Source organism: Gobius niger (assembly GCF_951799975.1).
Source record: "Gobius niger genome assembly, chromosome: 23".
NCBI lineage: Eukaryota > Metazoa > Chordata > Actinopteri > Gobiiformes > Gobiidae > Gobius > Gobius niger.
Window position 1 is genome coordinate 4,582,311 of NC_136874.1, and position 20,638 is coordinate 4,602,948.

Sequence of the window (20,638 nt, forward strand, 5' to 3'; positions counted from 1 at the left end):
ACCTTTTCATCTTCACATTACTTGTCCTGCTAAAATATTTCATCAAATTTGACATTGGTTAATATATTTTCACTTACAAGCACATATTTTTACTTGCATAATCGTCAACCATAGCTAGTTTACCGATTAGCAAAGATTAGCTTAGCGTTAGCAGCTAACAACTCGATTAGCAAATGTAGCTAACGTTACATTAATTGTTGTGGCTATATTTTAACATACATTTTTACAGTCTTTCGGGAAATAAAACCAAACTTATACCCCGTTGGTAAACACTGGCCACGACACACATACATAAGCAATAAAATCAAAGATGAGAAGAGTAAAAGTTGATGCTATCGGGGAAAGTAAACCAGGGTCACGTGATCACCACACGAACTTGTGATTGGTTTATTACAGAGATGGGTTAAGGTTGATTATGTGATAAAGTAAACATTTTAGCTTGGATATAATGATTAAACAGCCTGAAAATTACAGGCTATATGATGTAAAGGCAACTTATACATAACTATTAAGATTATGAAAACAAATTAGACTCCTCTTTACAAAACAATGCTTTTTTTTACTGTTTAGTTTGCACCATTTGCCACAATAAAGGCTAATTGCTAAGGGGCGTTTTGTGCAAAGCATTTAACATTATCTGTTGTGTCTGACAGAACATGATTCATTGTGCGGTGCTGATTTTGTATTTCAAAGCCATGCCTTCAGGCCTAAAATCTACAACACGCTGCAGCTGTCATCCATTTTGTAGAAATGTCAGTGAAAACATAATTAAAATTTCAGGCATTGCTCTTTCTTGTGTTTGTCGTTGTTATAGCGGCTCGATCCTGTTCGGTAAAGCCAGAGCAAGTCATTCAGCTCACTCCTGGAGCAGCCCTTGGGGAGAGTTACTACTACAACTGCTCAGAGTACATGTCTCTATTCCTTACTTCTTCACCCATTACTGTTCATATAAAATAGAAATACTATTGTTCAGGAGTTCGGACCCATCTGTGGTTTAGCTATTTTGTATATTTTTGGAGTTGGGGAAAACCAGAGCACTCGGAGGAAACTGTTGCTGTTACTCTTGTCCTGTTCTGTATTTTTCTTGTCTATTACAATTGAAATCGGCTGAACCCTTCCAACTATTGCACTAAACTTGGGATTTTTAGGGCTGCAATTTGCTGCCATCATTGATTTGTTTTCTCTCCTCTGCCCTAGTCCCGTGTGTGAGCCATGTGAGGTGACCACAGGAGCCGTTAGTATTGGAGGGATAAGACAGGCCAGGACACACTTCACAGACGCCGCGCCGCTCGGACTGAAGACGCCACAAGATCCGGACCAACAGGGCGGAAAACCCATCAGTGACACCCCACCTCACCTCCCCATCGACCTGCTCTGGTATACTCTGAATCACTACTGAAGGCGAAGGAGTTTTCTACACATAAAACACAGTAAAAATACAATAGTAACACTTAAGATTATTCCCGGCGAGTTCCATGTGTGGGTACAGGTAAGTACATGTAAGTACAGGTTTGCACATTAAAGAGCAAGGTTTAACAGCGGTGTACGAAGAGTAACAAGGTGAACAAGGTGTAAAAAGTGTATAGAGCGTCTCACTTTAGATTACAGCCCATGCTCATGTACAAGGTTTCCACAATAAGCATTCAATGTCATTATGCATTAAATTGGATTCAAACTGGCATTAAATCTGAATTTCTCGGAAAATGATAATATTACTCAACAATTTTTACTGAATAAGTTCATGGAAAATACTGTGGGCTAAAACATATTCAGCTGCAGTTTTGGCTGAAATTGACATTGACAAAGCTCTAAAGTTTCCCGCTTTGTCCAATTCTCTTTCCTCTGTGAAATATATGCCGTTTTGTTATGTGTTTGTGGAGTTAAAATATTGTATTTGGGTATTCAAAATGATAGTAAAACCCTGCTTTAGGTACTGTGTCTTTGCACATTAGTTAGACGGTCGGTCATCCATTCCTCTGCTTAATCTAATGTTTCCACGTTCTGAGAAATGACTGCTTTGTTGCATTTGTTGCAAAATATACAATATTATGTCCCAACTTTCTGGATTAGAATATTTTCTGACCTACTCCTATCTGTTTGTGTGATTTTAGTCCAAAAAAAAGCAAAGAAAACACTTCAATTCTGATCTTTATCTAACTTTAAATTTCCCACTGCATCGATATCAGTCACACTATACTACACATGAGGCTGCATTTACAATGTTGTACAACTTATTGGAACTTTAAAACATCAAATAGCACATTATTAGTCAAAAAAAATAATGATGAGTTCAGGCAGTGATGAGGCTGCTTTAGGGATAATCAAAATAGCATCAAAAATGGCGGCTCTTTGAACCAAAAATGCTTTAAAGTTCGTCCAGATCTCCCTTGTGTTGTCTGGACTGGAGCCTCAAACAGGCACAACAGAGAGCAGTAAAAATAGCATTTAAAGCAGGTGAAGGCAGGTGGTTCTGAATCTCGGGAGTCTTTGAACAGTTCGAGCTCCGACGTTACGAACAGGTCTTAAACTACAGGCTTGGTCAGATTTTGAAAGGCCGAACTAACAGGACCCCGTGGAGCCAGGTGATTGTGATGTTTGCAGGAGACACAACTCACTTTAAACCCGTATGAAGCAAAGAGCTAAACCAGGATTACTTGAAAACATGCGCGGCCGTTCATTATACCCATTCACACTGCCCCAGATATCTCCGTCCGCGTTTATTTCAATGGACACTGGTGTGAGCTTTGGCGAAGGGCTTATAATATATTCATAGGCAGCATTTGCATATCCTCCCTCTGCTAATTGAGAGCTGGGAATCTGCAGAGAGACTGACAGGAACTCCAGATTATCGCAGTAATGGGAAGCCGGGTGATTGTAATTATTATATCTCTATATCTATAGTTCATTTGGACGCTGCAAAGTCACGCTGCGTCACTCTTCACCCATTGAATAAAATATGAGCATTAAGGGTGTTTGTTGGTGAAACAGTGTGTCTTTACTGGGAGCGGGACATCTCCGGCTCGTCTCCATGGTGATGTCGCTTCGACCACAGGTCGCCAAATCAGGTTTAAATGCATTACGTCAAGTTCCAAATTTCAATTGCTTTAATTTTTTGTGATTTTATGAAGAAAAGAATCAAATCAACATATTTTCTACTTTCGTATCACCTTAATGGGCTTGTAGTATTGTCTGTGTGTCACTGTATCACTCTCTTTTGGCTTTTTCTGCTTGTAAACTTGATTATTTTGAGTTTGATCTGTCCTGGACCTGTTTATGGTTTATAGATATTGAACCATCTTTTACACATGTTTCTATTGTGAGCCTGCACCATCCTTGAAGTCCTACATCTCTTTTTCACTCTATAGTCAGTTCACGTTCAAGTCATGATCATGCAACAAGAAATTGTCACTTAGTCTCCTCGATTATATATTGTTCTCCATTGGTCTCTCCTATGTGCACAATGTTTTCTTGATTCACAAAGCACTGCACTCTCGGGTCAAAAACGTGCAGTTAGTCAGAGCAGCATCATGTGTGCAAAATGATTCAAAGTTTGGACAAAAGAGGCATGTTTTTTAAATGAGGTGAACTGACAACTGTGATGGGAAACACGGTGCTGAGTTTGGGCATCTCTACTCACGGGTCCCGTCGAAGCGCGTGGCGATGGTGTCCAGGAAGGTGTTCTGCGGCGCGATGAGTCCCCGCATGACGGGCATCCGAGTCCGGGTCGACCCTCGCCTCTCCCGGGGGCGCTCCGAGCCATTGTTCTCCGCCGTGGTCGTGACGAATCCCGGGAGGAAACGGGACGTGCTGCCGCCGCTGCTGCTGCCCTGAGCGGAGCCCCCCAGACCCTGCAGGAGGGCGCCGAGGCGAGACACGCGCGACTCCACGGCTGCACGAGGGCAAGGGCACGCGAGAAGAAAAACAAGAGGAAGAAGTAGTAGAAGAAGAGGGATGGGATGCGAGGGGTGTCCCGGGCAGCGAGGGTGTAAGCGCGAGGAAGGAGAGGAGAGGATGCAGAGGATGGAGAGCTTTTACGCTTTTACGCTTTTACGCACGAACTCTCTCTCTCTTTCTCTCTCTCTTCAAACCCTCCCTCCTCGCGCCGTTGGAGACTTGTAGATAAGTTAAACCAGGGCTAAACTCAGGGGTGATAAAGAATAAGGAACATTAAAGGTAATCATTAAAAAATAGGCTTAAAAGTCGAGATTTACGCTCTTTTCATGTATGGCCAAAACACGAGAATTTCCTTTTAGATCCTTTTATATATAATGAAAGAAATGCATGTTGTGAAATCCTTTCCTCGGATCTAGACAGTTATTTCTGAAAGAATCACATGGCAAAGATAAACGTGGACAGACCTAATGTTACTACACTGTACGTCCGAGACTTTAAGCGGCGTGACCAGCACACGAGAGTAATGTTGATGAATGGCGCCATCCTGTGGACACTCTGACTCCTTACAACCACAAGCCCATTGGTTATTTATGAATGCCCACAAAAAGATGAGGTAATACTATTGATCTTGAGCGCCGTCGTCCGCGCAGCGTGCAAACACACAGCCCTGAGCTTTTTCACAAACGAGGGCTTGATGTTCCACCTGTGGCGATCAATGAAACGGCTCCTCTCAAAGGTGCCGGGACACTGCGCAATGCAGTTATCAATCAAAAATATCAATCAAACGCGCTGCACAGGCACACAACACGTCAAAGATTGATCAAAATGTGCGTAGGGGGAGATGTGACACATACTAGGCGACATGTAGGATCTATTTGGTTGAATAAAAAGCGCAGAGATATTCAGACTCCTTTGAAAAGAAGTATCAATTTTTGGTTTTTTTTCCATCGTGGTAAAATTGGTGGTTGGCATTGACTAAGCCTTGTTAAAGAATAGGTGGCGTTCACGATTTAGAATGTGATGATGTCATAATGTCAGATGGAGGGCAGGGCCAATACAACTCGATGGGAAAAATGCAGTTTTTGGAAGAAATCTCCAAGACGAAAATTGACAAATGTGTTTCCTCTTCAGTATTTGATCGTGACTGGATTCACAAACCTGTGAGATTATTGTTATGTCTGAAAGTCCTTTCTATTGGACAATATCATGGTCATGTTTTCGCATATTGTCACCACTTTTTGACATTTTTCAGAAATAATAATTGGACATTAGTTCATATGAGCCGACAGAGGAGACAATGAACTTTGTGACAGTTTTTGTTTCATGCAGATTCCTCCAGTTACGACTGAGATATGAGCCAAAAAACAAAGACATAAAAATATGCATTTTGTCAGTTACTGCAGTTACCATAGTTACCGTCAGTTGACCTCCACCTCAATGTTAAACTATAGGCTCTTTAGAATGTTGTGATGTCACGTGAACGCTACCTATTGCCTGGAATATACAGTATTATGTTAAAAATGTTGAACTGGCTAATGTTTGACTTATTTATCCTTTGAAATGGACATATTGTTTCTCGTTTTCAAGAGATGCAACAACTGTGCAACGTGAAACTATAAGAAGACTCTAAGGGAATGCATAGACCGCTATTGTTCTATGTCACAGTAACAGTGTGTGTGTTCACAGATGTGCAGGTGTAATAAGTGTTTGCAGCAGCTCGTGTGGACCACATAGTGCAACAGAGCAGTGCAAATGGGTTATTACGTTCATGAGTCTGCAGAGAGTTATTGGGTCTTGTTTTCGTTCATGAGTCTGATGGCGGAGGGGGGGAAACTGTTCTTGTAGCGGGAGGTGTGGGTCTGGACCGTAGATGAACACATTTCCCCACATTATTGTTATTCATCATCATCTTCTGTAGACCCAAACATTGCCTTGAAATCGCGCCTCCTGCTGCCGAATGCCATCCCCGCCGCGGCTGCCTGTCTCATCGATTTCCCACGGCTATTACGCGCGTATTTTCTCTCGCAACGGTGGCTCTGACCTGGCAACTCTCGCGCTACACCAAACTGGATGAGCATCTGGCGCGCGTTCCCGCCCCTCTTCTCTCTATCCATCATTTTCTCTCTCTCTCGCTCGCTCGCTCTCTCCCTCCCTCTCTCTCTCTCTCTCTCTCTCTCTCATTCTCTCTCCCCTCTCCCTTTCTCTCTCCTCTTTCTCTCCTCTCTCTCTGCCATCCTTTCTCTCCCCTTCTCTCCTTTGTCTTTCCCCTTTCTCTTTCCCCCTCTCTCTCTCTCCTCTTTCTCTCTCTCCTCTCTCTCTGCCATCCTTTCTCTCCCCTCCTCTCCTTTCTCTTTCCCCTCTCCCTTTCTCTCCCCTCCTCTCCTTTCTCTTTCCCCTCTCCCTTTCTCTCTCCTCTCTCTCTCCCTCTCTGACCCTTTCTCTCCTCTCTCTCTCTCCCTTTCTCTCTTCTCTCCTCTCTCTCTGCCATCCTTTCTCTCCTCTCTCTTTCCCCTCTCCCTTTCTCTCTCCTCTCTTTCTCTCCTCCCTCTCTCGCCCCTCTTCTCTCTGTCTCTCCTCTTTCTCTCACCCTTTCTCCCCCCTCCCTCCCTCTCTCTCTCTCTCTCTCTCTCATCTCATTGGGGTGCGCGCTCCCGTTTACGACTCACTGACGCACGCTCCCTCTCGTGCCCCCAGTCGCGCTCCGCATCTCCCTCTCGCTGAACCAAACGCTGGGGACGACGCCACGATGGATGGCTTTGGCGCGTAAAAGGCATCTCCTGACAAATACATTGTTTTGGTTTTAAAGGAGGGGGGTGTGCGCGAAAAATGGCGACGGGGGCGGGATGGCAACCTCCGTACAGCAGCAGCGGCGGCGGCAGCAGCGGCAGCAGCAGCACCTCCACATCGACGAGCAAGTACATCCAGTCTCCAACCTCCCCGAGCATGTTTTACGACGGGGGCTTGGCGCTGGAATATACCCAAGACCTGCATCTGAAAATGAGCAAGAAGATCGCGCAACTGACCAAGGTAAAGAGAGAAGGGGGGGTGGAGGAGGGTCACATGGTGCGGGGCAGGTGTGGAGAAACGCACGGACGGGGCAGTTGTTGTTGTAGTAGTGGTGGTAGGGAGATTTGTAGGGAGAAAAGGCTTTGCTCAGTTTGCTGTGTGATGGTGGGAGGGGGGGCAGCAGCAGCACTGGATAATCCCGTGGCAGATTGGAAGCGGATGGGGGGGACGTGCAGTGTGCAAAGACAACACGAGAGAAAAGGTGAAAATGAGGAATAAAAGAGGCACCGAGCGCGAACAGGTGCGCAGCGATAGTAGCGCGCGATTGTGCACGTTAATTCATTCATGACATTGACAGTGCAGGGCTGCACAATCCAACCGAGAGCAGCAGATGGCGAAGACTGCGATTATTTGTCGGACTGTACGTCTTTGTAAACAACAACCAATGGCCCGTCACTATGGGGTCTCATCATGTGTAAAACCTGCTCTGCAAAAGTATTCTTGTGTTAGTTTATATTGAAGTCTTTCCTCAATGTGGACTGGATTGATTGACATTTATAGTGTTTCCTGTCATTATAGCACAAACAACCCTGTGGTTTGACTTGTATTGTATTTGTGAAGTGATATTTTAAGACCTGCGATGCTACTCAATAACACAAGAGGATAGGGCTGAAACAACTAATCGATTAATCGACGACTAATCGATTATGGAAATAGTTGACAACTATTTTAGTAATCGATTAATCGTTTTCAAAATCGTAATTCGTTATCTGTTTGTGTCTCATCCGATCAGAAGCAGAATTAGCACCAAGAGCCTCCAACAAACATTAACTTTACGTTTACTCCATCAACACGTCCTCAAGCGGATCCACTTTAGCTTTATGTGATAAAAAAATGGAAAAAATTTAATTTTCCTACACCATTCATAGCCAAGCGACTAAGCGATTAATCGTAAAAATGGTCGATAGATTAATCATTACAAAATAATCGTTCGTTGCAGCCCTACAAGAGGAGAAGCTGATAGAATTTCATAGAAAAAAATCAATTTATGAGATTGATAAGCGACTCTTCACACCGAAATGTCTTAACAGAAGATGAAACTTCACTCATCGATGTCTTCTGCATTCGTAATCTTCTTAACTCAAACATCATCGTTTTCATATCTGGGCAAAGCTGCTTTAAACCGGGTCTGAACCAGATCCAAACCGGCTGTAATTAAAAACTACGACAAAAGAAGACGACTAAGCAAATGTGCAAAACTACAAAACAAGGCCTTGAATAGGAGCAAACCAGATCTAGGTCTATGCGCCGAAGCTGGGACTGGAGGAACTGAGCCACGACTCATTCTGGTGAAATACTCGAAAGACAAAAAGAGCAGTCATTTGTAGAGCCCTCTCCTCTGCTCTGTGTGGGCCGTAGTAAACTGTACTTGAGGGGAACAGACGGAGAGCTGAGTAAGAGCGTTCAGTCTGGCCACAGAATAACAGACACAAACCGTCAACTCTGCACTCGGAGCACGGTTCAAATGGAAGGTTTTCAGATGTTCTGAACCGATTTTCTCTTAAGGACTAAAACGGAGGAGATACTTGGAATTGAAGCGGTGCAAAACATCGTCAAATTATTGTTTGGCGAAATCCACACAACAATATATCACAAAATCACTGCATAAAACTATAATGCACAGTGACTTTATCTATCTATCTATCTATCTATCTATCTATCTATCTATCTATCTATCTATCTATCTATCTATCTATCTATCTATCTATCTATCTATCTATCTATCTATCTATCTATCTATCTATCTATCTATCTATCTATCTATCTATATATGAAATTTAATTGGTTATCAAGCTGTAAGCAAGTAGATAGAAATACCTTTATTTCATTATTCAGATACAAATGTACAAAGAGCAAAATTGTGTTGCATTTAGGGCTGAAAGATAAATCGTTATTGTAGCAATATCGAGATGTGGACATTTCTTTCTTTCTTTCTTTCTTTCTTTCTTTCTTTCTTTCTTTCTTTCTTTCTTTCTTTCTTTCTTTCTTTCTTCTTTATTTAAAACATGTGAGCAACACAACGCACCTTTACAAAATGACAAAAACATAAAGGCTGTCACAAATCAAAAATACAAAAGCAAACTTGTCAGTTCCCTTTGAAAAGCTAAATATATAAATGCACACGTCCAAACAGGAGTGAGGAGAAGTTTAACTTATTTAACCCCACCCCCTATTCCAAAAACATCAATTTCCTGTTCCTATATAGTCTCTCAAAACGCAAAAGAAAATAACTGTCTAATAATTGTCTGAGAAATGAAAGAGGAACATTCAAGACATAAACGATATAGATTCTCATCAATCAAACTGCACTCTTTTGTATTACGATGTTTTTGCTTTTCTGAAAAGGCTTGGTTTTCACCAAACCCGTAGATATATCGTATCGATATCGAGAAGATATCTGGCATGAATATCGAGTTAAGAAATGTTGTCCTTATCGTTCAGTCGCATACGAGCGATCGCGATGTCGTCACATCCGTTGGCCGTGGTAGGCATTTTACATTTTCATATTTGATAGACATTTTATTCAAATCCTATAATCAGCAAAAACAATGTCCATAAACAGGGCATTGCTGTTGCTGACCATTCACCAAAACATCCGGCGAAAATTGCGGAAGTAAACAATAACAGCGATCGCTCGTATTGTACTTGCAACTATCCAAAAGCTGATATAATACATGGTTTCCGAGAGGCATTAAAAGTAATGAAGCCCTAAAATGTCATTAAATTTGATTGCAACTGGCACTAAATCTTAATTGCTCAATATAATGATAACTGCATACATTTGTCTAAAACACATACATTCTGGTCTGTAACTCAGCTGCAGTTTTGGCAGAAATCGTCCAGAATATTTTGCTCATAAGTTTCTTGTTGTGTCCAGTTTGCTTTTGAAGATCCAAATGTCCCCCATTTCTCTGCAAATCTTAAGAAATACTACAATATGCACAGATTTGCTGTGACTGTGGGAGTATCAGAGCATTAAAAAGCATTAAATTGTACTTGTTCTACTGTAGTACTAATAATAACACGTCGAGGAGCTCTAACATTTGCGAAAAGGCTGAAAAAACAAACTGCTGAACTACTTGGAGAGTGTTTCATTTTTGATGCTCATAGACACCATTGTTCGCTCGCTGCCTTTTGTTTGGGCTGTCGTAGAAGAAAAGCCGACAACAGACACGAGGCAGACGACATTATCATTTGCAATCGCTGCTAAATTTATGAATTATGATACATTACTCAGTGTATTAGCCATTGTTCCTCTCCATAAAAGAGTCCCGACACCACAAAGAAAGGGAGAGCCGGTTATGTAATGGCTAACGCAGGATTTGCCAGCAGCTTAAACATGCCAGTGTGAGTTACAATGAGGGTGCGGGATACTTAAAGCACTACTTCTACTCCGACTTCTGCAATATTGCATTTGAACATCCTGTACAGCCTGAAGCGTGCACGTCAAGGACCCCGATCGACGCCATCTGGCTTTGAATAGCAATCAGCGCAGTGTGGATAGTGTGGCACTAATGTTTGGAGGAGCTATAGTATGAGCGTGCGCGGCTTTGCATCGCCACCTGCTCTAATGTCTGTCTGTACTGTAGTCGCACATGGCGATGCGTTTTTCTGTGTAAAGCGGTTGCATAATAACAAGGTCGGTACTAAAGAAGTGCGAAATGTTTTGTGTTGAAAGAGGGAGACAAAATAGGTGTCTCTTATCCGCTCAAATCGGTTTCAGCCAGATTCCAAAAGCACTGTTCTTTTTTTATTGGAATAAATATGAAGTGATGATGGGCACCTGTCAGTATCTGCGACGTTTCCAAAGGAGGAATGTTTCTGGTTGTGTTAAGGGAGTTTGTTTCGTCCTGTTAGTGTAATGTTTTAAAGGTAGTGAATGCAATGCACTTTAAAGGTTTGTAGCAGGCGCTTTTACTGGTTTAAAAAGGCAAACATTTAGATTAGAGAAAGACCTGCCATGTTTGGTTGTTTAGCCACAGGATCCGGTAAAATTATCTGCTCAAGAACTAAAACAAAAAATACAAAAGCATACACAACTTGTAACGTGTGTTTTTGTAATTGTGGAAGCAACGTTACAGAAGTTACAAGTGAAAACAGTTTGATTTAATGCCGTCTGATGGTTACTGGGCTGCAGTCGGCTCCTCAAAATCAGATCCTCAGCAAGGCCGTGGGAACCCAGGGTGCTTAGGGTGATGCAACATTCCCTGGTGGATGGTTTGTGCATTACAGGTATTATTAATAAATACTAAATAAGCACATTTTGGGGGGCAGTCTTGTACCTCGGCATCTCCCAACCCAAATGTGTTCCCACAGCTCTTGCGGCTCAGTGCTGGTGACATTTTTTCTGACCCGACTGTGGAGGAGCTGAGCAGCTCTTTCAGTCTTCTACAGACTGTACAACACTACTGTGAAGTAACTCATGTACAATAACTTCTGTGCAAAACTATGTGCAACAATCTCTGTATCAGCGATACTTTATCAACCACCTGCACTAGGACTGTAAGCTCTGCACTGCCAATGCTGACAGTTTGATATTCTACAATTTACAGTCTGTTCTAATCATATTTTCTCTTATTTAAGCTTTTTTGCTCCTTAAAGGGACTATGCAAAGTTAAAAAAAATGTTAAAATTATGTATTTTCCTCCCCCTGCATGTTCCTGCCCTGTCCTAATGTGTAGAATGAGCTCAGACCTGTTCACCACAACTGCCTCCAAAATCCTGCACTGTCACTCAAAAAGTTGTTACTGAATTGCCGTCATACATGAGCTTAATATAGAAGCTGCAGTTACACGTATGACCTGAGGCGGCAGTAGTGAGTATAAAATGGCCAACTTGCATCTAGCCCCTTTAAAGTTTTTTAATTCATTGTATATAAGACACATCTATTTCCTGTCTCTTTTGCACACCCTGAGTGTTTCTTCTGATAAAACAAGTTAATTTCTCCATTGTGAGATCAATAAAGGCTTATCTTATCTATTTAATCAAAACTATAATGTTCTTTTGCCTTTAGGACGTCATGACAGTGTGAATACCTGACAAAAAATGACACAGCTGCAAAACAACCTCTTTCAGTCAATTGTTTTCAATGAAAGATTTACAGTTTTTTGTCTCTCTCCCATTTCTTCTTGTTGGATTCTCAATATGATATAAAATGTGGATTTCTGCCATCTTTCAACTGATCTGGACACAAATGGGTTCTGTTTATACATTATCTATATCAGATTTAAGGTCCTATAGGTGCAACATTCCCACACACAGCTGTATGCTTTTTTCCAGCCTGCACTTGTGTCTCGTATCTCTATAAATGAGCACCTTTGTGCACAAACTGTGCTCCACAAAAACGCCATGCCGCTGCTTTTCTTCACTTTTTGCTTAATCTTTCCTTTACACGTATAGCTTTTATTCATGCAGTAAAAGATGTTCACTTTAGACATGAAAAGACTTTTATATTTTTGCATGTTATACTATTATGCTAATGCTGCTCCTTTCTTTTGCTAATGTCAGCAGACTTTGGCCTTTATAAATACAGCGTTTTGCTATTGTAAACAGTGCGAGTACATCCAAGAAAGTCTGTTAATTGCTCCTGTGCAGCAGTCAGAACAAATGGCCTTTTGATGTTGCAGAGATTCTCAGGGAATTATTGAAGAAAGTCGTGGAGGAAAAAAAAAAAGAAGCGGCTTTGGTGGCAGTCAGAAGGAACCCACTATCCGATTGTTATGGTCGTGACTTGCTTTTACTCCGTGGATTGCTGCTAACTTTGCTGTAAAAAGTCACGCATTTGGAAAACCCCAGGTGCTGAAACCGATTTGCAAACCCCCCTTTCAACATTTCCAGAGTATTTCCCGCACTTTTGACTGCTTTCTTTGGTCTATTCTATCCCGCAGTAGACATCATTTTACCCTCTTCCACATTTTGAAATATTTGAAAGCAGGTTTTTTGAAGGCGTCCTCGCGCCTCGGGGCTCGCCAGTAACATGCAAAACCATCCCATTCTTATGGCTTTCTGCAACTTTCCCCCTTCATCATTGGTGAACGTTGTTGTGCCCCGTTTGACTCGGTTTTCACAGTCGTATTGTTTGGTAAAATGCTGCATTGCTTTTGTAAGGTGGAAAGTAGGACATTTCTATTTGCAGAGCAGATGAGAAATCCTTTTGTTTTGGAAGTGGATCTATTATTATCGCGCGTCCAGAGAGAGCCATCTCCTCCTCAGCCCGTCCTCGATAAGTCCGCTGGATAATTACTTGTTGTGCAAAAAATAGAAAGTCCCAATGGGCCACAATGTAGGGAGGAGTGTGTGACTCGGCTGTTTGTAATGCAAGGAATGGAGAGCCAGGATTTGGGAGACCGTTCAGACAGTAATGTAGAGAGGCTAGTAGCAGGGTTAGTAGAAGCTGTATTAATGTTAGCAGTGATAGTATCGAGGTCTGGGAGATGTGACGTAGTTCCTCTGGGGGTGTTAAGTGTTAATGGGATGATTGGAGGGTTTTTCATCCCCCCCTGGTGTCTCTGGCCAGAAAACTACAATTGCAACTTTCACTGCCTCCTCCTGAAGGCTAGCACCACTTAAACAGTTACAGCCAAGTTTGAGTGATACAAAAGATCATTTTTTCATAATTAGATGAACAATATCCCTCTCTCCCTTTGTCTTTGTCAGCGTAGTATTTACTCTCATGGACATTAATGAGTAAAAAAACGTAACATGCTACGACACCTGCAGTGGCGCTTACGGCCTCTAGGGGTATGAGTTACTTAGTTCTGCTTTAAATTGAGTGCAACTCTCTGCTCAAATACTGTGAACTAATGCTATGTTGTGGTTATGTGTGAAGTGTAGCCTTAATTTATATATGTTTCTAAAATTATGAGCTTATATTAATAACTGTTATAGATACCAGTAAGGGGAAGTGGGCGACCGCAGTGCAGCGCTCTGGGACCCATCTCCAGATGTGGAGCCAGGCTCATGGTCAATGTCACCTGGCTGGGGATTCGCCTATTGTACGTGTTTATTAGGGCTGGGGTGATCCACTTTTGTCACGATCTGATATCACGATAATCAGGCCCGTCTGATACGTATTGTGATACAGTAAGTAATTAAGATAAGTAATACGTTTACCTTTAAAAGTGTTGTGTCCAAAGTTTATAAACCAAAGGTCATTTGACATTTATTGAAGTGTTAAGATTGAAAAGTGCATTATCACAAGATGTAACAATATGCCGTGTAACTGTTACTGGAGTGTGTGATAAAATGCCAAACACAAGTATTGAAAGTATTGTGATACTTGAAAATGTATCGATGCTTGGTATTGTTGCACAAAGTACTGCGATACGATATTTTGTCCCAGCCTGAATGTTTTTATTGGCAGGAGAAACCAAAGTACCCAGAGGAAACCTATGCAGACACGGGGAGAACATGCAAACTCCACACAACTCCCTTTATTGATCTCACAATGGAGAAACTAACTTGTTACATCGGCTCTCATAAATACTCAGGGTTTGCAAAATAGACAGGAAATACACAAACAATTAATCAGTAAATATAGGTATCTTCCAATACAATGACTACAGACACTTTAGGCAGCAAACAGTATAAAGATAAAGTGATGCAGATACAGAGATTTTTGCATGTAGAAACTGTGAAGCACAAGCCTCTAATCACTGTATTAGCCCTATAGCGAACACTAACAACTTTACAGAAATGTTCATCACCGTGTCCTTGTCCTGCTGCTCGGAGGAAGATGCTTTAGTTTCCTCTGAAAGGCGACACACAGACACTAAGTGCACATAAACTGTGAGACAATCAAAATCCTGACCTCAGCCAAAGAAGCTTTTTGAATGAATCGCTCGCCCCTAATTTACACCAATTTTCTTTGGCCTTCTACTGTTCAATTGGTTGAGATGAAGCACACAGATGGTGGACAAAGGATATGATAGAGAGTCTGTTTCGCCTCAAAAGAGATGATTAATAGCATTATGTATAATATACGGTCCACACAGTCGCCATCGATGCAGCTGTAGAACCCAGGATGAAGGCAGGCAGTGCAGTAAACGTAGTAGGACTAGTAATTTTTGAAGTAGTAATTTTCCGTACAGTGAGAAACACCGCGCTCATTAGTAACGCCGCCATGTTTTGAAAGCCAAACCGATCAATACCCCCATGTTGCTCTGCTTGTTTCCCCCCTTTGGACGCCTTCCAGCTACATTAACTGTACAGGAAATCCCATTCAGAGACCGCGAACAAGGAGTTTGAATTGAACCATTGACACAGTGCCAATAAGAAGAGAACAGACTAATAATGCTACTTTCGCTTGTTCAGCTCCTAATGACATTTGCATATTGCTTCCCTTTGGAGTTGTCATTGTCTTACATAACGCTGCTGCTTCACATGTTTTGGAGGGAGCGTCTTCTCTCCTTGCAAGTCTTCCCGCCGGTCCCTGGGTTAGCGTTTAGCTCTAGGCTGCACTGTTCGCCTCTGGGTCCTTGTTTGAAGCTCGAACTTATAAAAATATCTGGCGAGAGCTGTCAACAGTATTGGCACGACGTATGTTTAGACGAAAAAAAACAGCCAAAGACACTTCCTTATGTGATAATATAGAAACTGGCGTGATTGCACAGTGAGAAAAAGAGGCATTAATTAGGTCTTTTGGTCCCACTGGATAGTCCTATTTTCTCAGACGCTTTGAAATGGGTTTCCCGACGAAAAATCATGATTCAGGCAAGCGCTGCATAATTGTGAGAGAATATCTAATTGCAAATGCCATTTCTTAGTAAATAGTGCTAATTTTACATCGCTTGGATTGATTGCGACTCATTAAAAATACACATTTGCTTCGTTAAGCCGTTCAAATCGCCATAAGGTCATGTTTATTTTTATATACCGCCGTGGCTCGCGTTTTTGAAAGTTTCCCCAAAACGTTCACAGCTTTAGAGATCAGATGATGCAATTTGGATCCGATTAAGTGAAATTCTCCCACTGTGCAATGGTTCAAGCTGAGTGTGAGGGCATTATGCAGGTCGTAACATCTGAACTGTAATTGAACTGGAGAAGTGATGAGTAGTGAAGGCAGTTTAGTCTGGGGAGGTCATGTTTATGAGATATTTGCAAAGAAATGTTACATATCTTTTGCTTTGAGTTACTTGAGAGTAGGGCTGCATGATGTGGGGGAAAATGAGACATAATAACTGGCATAATCGTTTTTTGTGAGTCATGTGAGAAAAAAAACACCCGCCGCCATATTGAATGCAAATAATGTCAAACTGAACCTCAAAGCTTCTGCAACAGGAATTACTACAACCACAGGGTATTGGGCTGTTACAGCATATACAATACAATATACCTTTCCTAGTTATCCAGAGTGTTTTCTTTAATTCATGCAGTCCTTATATTTGAAGTTTAGTGGTGCTAGGCTAGTGCATGTCTATGGTAACTCGTAGCCTGCATTAAAAACAGTCTGACCCAAGCACAGTGCACCTGAGGCAAATCACTTATAACACCAGACAACCCATATAAATGTCTGTATCGACTGAATAATGTTTGAAATATTACCATTTTGCCTTTAAAATGACTTATATTTGAGCAGCATCAGCTTCCTGGTTGTAGCTACGCAGCGGCGGAGTGATCTGCTCGGTTGCCGGATCTACAGTAGTTTGTTTACCTGCGGCCGCATTACTACACATGGGATTCACAAAGGAGCTTCTACAAATCAGATATGGCAACGTTTGGAGGATGATCCGATGTTTTTGAAGAGGTTTTTAATGCAGGCTACTAGTTACCATAGACCTGCACTAGCCTAGCATTAGCCTAGCACCACTAAACTCTTCAAATAAGGACTGCATGAATAGATAAATAAAATGCCTCCAGAAATCAACAACACTTTGGATAACAAGGAAATGAGGCCCTATGTCAAAAATCCTGAAATATCCCTTTAAGTCTTCCAGCAACTGAAAAATGCTGTGAAAATGTTTGAAACTTTCAGCAATTATGTTTATTTATGTAATTTAAAACTTTTAGAGACAGATATTGACCAGTTTTTGCTGACTTTAAAGGGACTATACGGAGTTTAAAAATGTTACATGTTCCTGCCATGTCCTAATGTGTAGAATTCACCACAACTGCCTCTAAAATCCTGCAATGTCACTCAAAAACATGTTTACTTCGGGTCCGAATTGCCGTCATGCACGAGCTTAATATAGAAGGTGCAGCTCCATGTATGACCTGAGGTGGCAGTAGTGAGCATAAAATGGCAAACTTGCATCTAGCCCCTTTAAGTCCATGGAAAGCTGTCTGTTATCCCCCAGTATGGAGAAGTAGCAGAGTTAGCAAGTAGGCTAGCCTGGGAAACTTTTCAGAGTCCGTTAGCATTAGCCTGCTCAGTGTAGTTCCCCTATAGCCGTTAGCATTAGCCACCAAACATCGCAAATCATGAACCCTCCAGATGTGTTGTCAACCATCAACCACATTTAGGTCAAAGCCTAGTTATAAATCGATACTGATCTTTTAAGATTTTACTTTAGGTACAAATTAGCGTCTAAAAGTGTCCCCTGAGCTAAACGCTAACTCAAATTCAGTCAAGTTTCTGCTTTTTGAGGGGTCGGAGACACATCCAGTGGCCACTAATTCGACGGCTTATCAACATGAACGCATTTGTAGGAACCGGCTCAGAGCTAAAAGGCATTTCTGTGATTTCTATGGCGCTGCTGACTGTCCTGCGTTACCATGGAGACCAGCTGTCAGCTTTAATAAGCCGATTGTGCTAATGATTCAATTGCAAGCATTTCAGCACAGCACGTTTAATTAGATTTGAGCAAAAGGTACGTTAGTTAATTTTTCATCAAACTGTCAAAACAAGTTGTGAAAATGACTGAAACATAACCAAAATGAGGCTAACTTTGAAGTAAAAGAGAAAAACCGAGACGTAAACGTACCATGTATATAAGGATAATAATAATTTGTTGATATAATGAGCATCCCGAGTTGGAGAGCAATATCTTTAGCCTCTCCTTCCCGTCTTACTTTTACCATTGTGCTCTCCATCACACCGATGACATAATCTGATAAACGGACGCCTTTTTCCCGTGCTCATCATTGCGGATCTTTTTTTTCTTTGTGACTTTCTGGGTAGGAAAATAAAAAGGCGTCTATTATTCGTGCAAAGCGTGGTTCGAGTACAAAAGGGTTGATGGAGTCTTCGGAGTGGGAGGGGCTAAAGACAAAAACAAACCGAGATGAAAGCGAGCGGGAGAAGGCTGCAGTCATTAGAATAATCATTTATAATTTACAAGGGGAAGGCGAGGGGCTGAGATTTTCAGGAACTACAGGACTAAACCAGGCAGAACTTAATCGGGAGCCTTATCGCACGCTTTTGAGTGGAGAGACATCCGAAAAATGCCCTAACTCCCTAGGCATTTTGGCAAAGCCTCCCCAGGATTCCCCCCTCATTTCAAAAACAGCCCATTGAATCTGCCGTCGCTGCATTTTTCTGCCTCTTTTTTGGCTTTTCTCCAGTCCGTTACTCAGCAGCTGCATTAAACATGTTTCTGTCGACTTTCATCAACGTCACCAAAAGAACATTTTGTCACGACCTTTGAATCCGCGCTGGGAAATGTCAAAATACCCTCCCTACAATATTCGGCAAATGTTCGCTTTCCCCTTTTATTAGCAAAACCGAACAGTGTGAGCAAAGCAAGCGTGACTGAATGAAATGTCGGGCTTATGTTTGCGTCAGGACTTTCTTTTTGCCTCTGCGTTCCTGCTACACAGTCAGATGTTAAGATTCTTATGTTTAATTCCTGTTGGGGACTATACATGCCTTTCAGTCATGTGACCTTTGTTGTTAAGGCACCCATTTTGAAGACCGAAGTAACATTATCTAGTACTACCACATGCAACAATATCTCTACTCTACTATGAGAATGAAAGACAACTGATTGACAGTGACATTGTTGTTTACTCGTGATCATTGCTCAAGAAGAAAACAGTGAAAACCAGTGAGTCAGTGTTTAAGATTTTAGCATTCTACCGGTTAGCATTTAGCTTCAACAGCTCAGCTCCAACCTCTCCAAGAGAAAGCCCTGAACCAGACTCCAAACCTTTGCTACAACTTGTGACAGAGCTCAGAGCTGAGCTGTTCCTCAGTGTTCATAGATGTGAGACACACATGTGTTTATAATGTTGAAGCCATTGACAGTTGATTGATGGCAGTTGCTAACGGATAGCATGCTAACGTCTTGATCAGCTTAAAGGGATAGATTTTTGACATATGGCCTCATTTCCTAGTTATCCAGAGTGTTGCTGATACCTGGAGATATTTTTTTTTGTAATTCATGCAGTTCTTATGTTTGAAGAGTTTCGTGGTGCTAGGCTAATGCAAGGCTAGTGCATTTCTATGGTATCAGCTAGCCTGCATTAAAAACAGTCTGACCCGCTCCACAGAGCACCTGAGGCAAATCACTTATAACACCAGACTAACCATATAAATGTAGAATAGAGTAATTTTTGGAATGACCTTGCATTACATGAATGATTGCATTTTGAGGGACTATTTTCTAGCAGCTTTTTTTAGCTTATACAACCACGAAGCTGATGCTGCTCAAATATAAGGTATTTTAAATGCAAAATGGTCTAAATTATTTGACACAGACATTTATACGGTTAGTCTGGTGTTATAAGTGATTTGCCTCAGGTGCACTGTGGAGCGGGTCAGACTGTTTTTAATGCAGGCCAGCTGATACCATAGAAATGCACTAGCCTAGCGCCATGAAACTTATGAACTGCATGAATTACAAAAAAAATATCTCCAGGTATCAGTAACACTCTGGATTACTAGGAAATGAGGCCCTATGTCAAAAATCCTGAAATATCCCTTTAAACACTGACTCAGACTGAGACTCTGTTTACATGACAAACTGTAAAAATCACAGAGAAAGGTTTTCTGTTTCCTCTTCGATGAGTTAGTTTAGCCTGCATAATGCTACTTCGGTATTCAAAATGGCAACCGGAACAATGCGTGATGTCATTGGAAACGCATGTATATCTTTAGCATTTATTTACCACAAACTTTACCCCCTATTTGAACAGATGAATGTAAACCTGTGCTTGCTGCTCGGACCCATTGATCTGTGTAACATACTGGCCGTCTGCTCTTCTGCTGCTGACTGTGTGCGATTTGTTTTCTATTTGTTTCCTGCAGGTGATTTACGCGCTCAACACCAAGAACGACGAGCACGAGGAGGAGATCGACTCGCTCAAAGAGGCCCACGAAGACGAGGTAGGGATTTGTTACAATGTTCGCTCTCCTAATGAATGGGAAATGGAGTTTAGGACCGTTTTGTATAAGTAGTTTCCACATTTTGGCTTTTGGTGTCTTCATTTTGGCCCTTGGAGACAAAAAGTTTGGGCACCCCTGGTTCAGTGTCAGATATTTTTTCCGTGTATCGGCCACGATCCCTTGCCAAGATTAAAGAAAACATGACACAGGGTCAGCAGAGTTTTAAAGTGGTGCAAATAGAGATCAGAGTCATGAAAGTACATTGTTTTACGACTAAAAATGAGGCTGCCGTGTTCCCTTTTCAGTCCTGAAGGTCCAGTCCTCCAGTGCTGGCAGGAAACGCACCAGTAGTTCATGAATAACTGAGCCTTTTATTGGAACAGAACTGTACAGTAGTAAATTCTCCAACAAATG

The 20,638-nt window shown here is 41.8% G+C and overlaps 2 protein-coding genes across 7 annotated transcripts in view; one reads left to right on the top strand and one right to left on the bottom strand.

Annotated features, from left to right (window-relative positions):
• Window positions 1–3,851, bottom strand: part of LOC306982230 (voltage-gated delayed rectifier potassium channel KCNH8-like) — a 44,839-nt gene extending 40,988 nt beyond the window's left edge. Inside the window, exon 1 of the mRNA XM_079582093.1 lies at window positions 3,638–3,851. Coding sequence (XP_079438219.1) covers window positions 3,638–3,713 — 76 coding nt within the window. The 5' untranslated portion in view covers window positions 3,714–3,851. The remainder of the gene's footprint in view (window positions 1–3,637) is intronic.
• A 2,838-nt stretch (window positions 3,852–6,689) lies between these two features.
• The window catches only part of fam184aa (family with sequence similarity 184 member Aa), a 69,289-nt gene continuing 55,340 nt past the window's right edge, over window positions 6,690–20,638 (top strand). For all 6 annotated transcript variants that reach the window (XM_079581979.1, XM_079581981.1, XM_079581980.1 and 3 more), the window contains exons 1-2: window positions 6,690–6,921; window positions 20,147–20,224. In XM_079581979.1, the coding sequence (XP_079438105.1) occupies window positions 6,721–6,921; window positions 20,147–20,224 (279 nt within the window). In that variant the 5' untranslated portion in view covers window positions 6,690–6,720. The remainder of the gene's footprint in view (window positions 6,922–20,146; window positions 20,225–20,638) is intronic.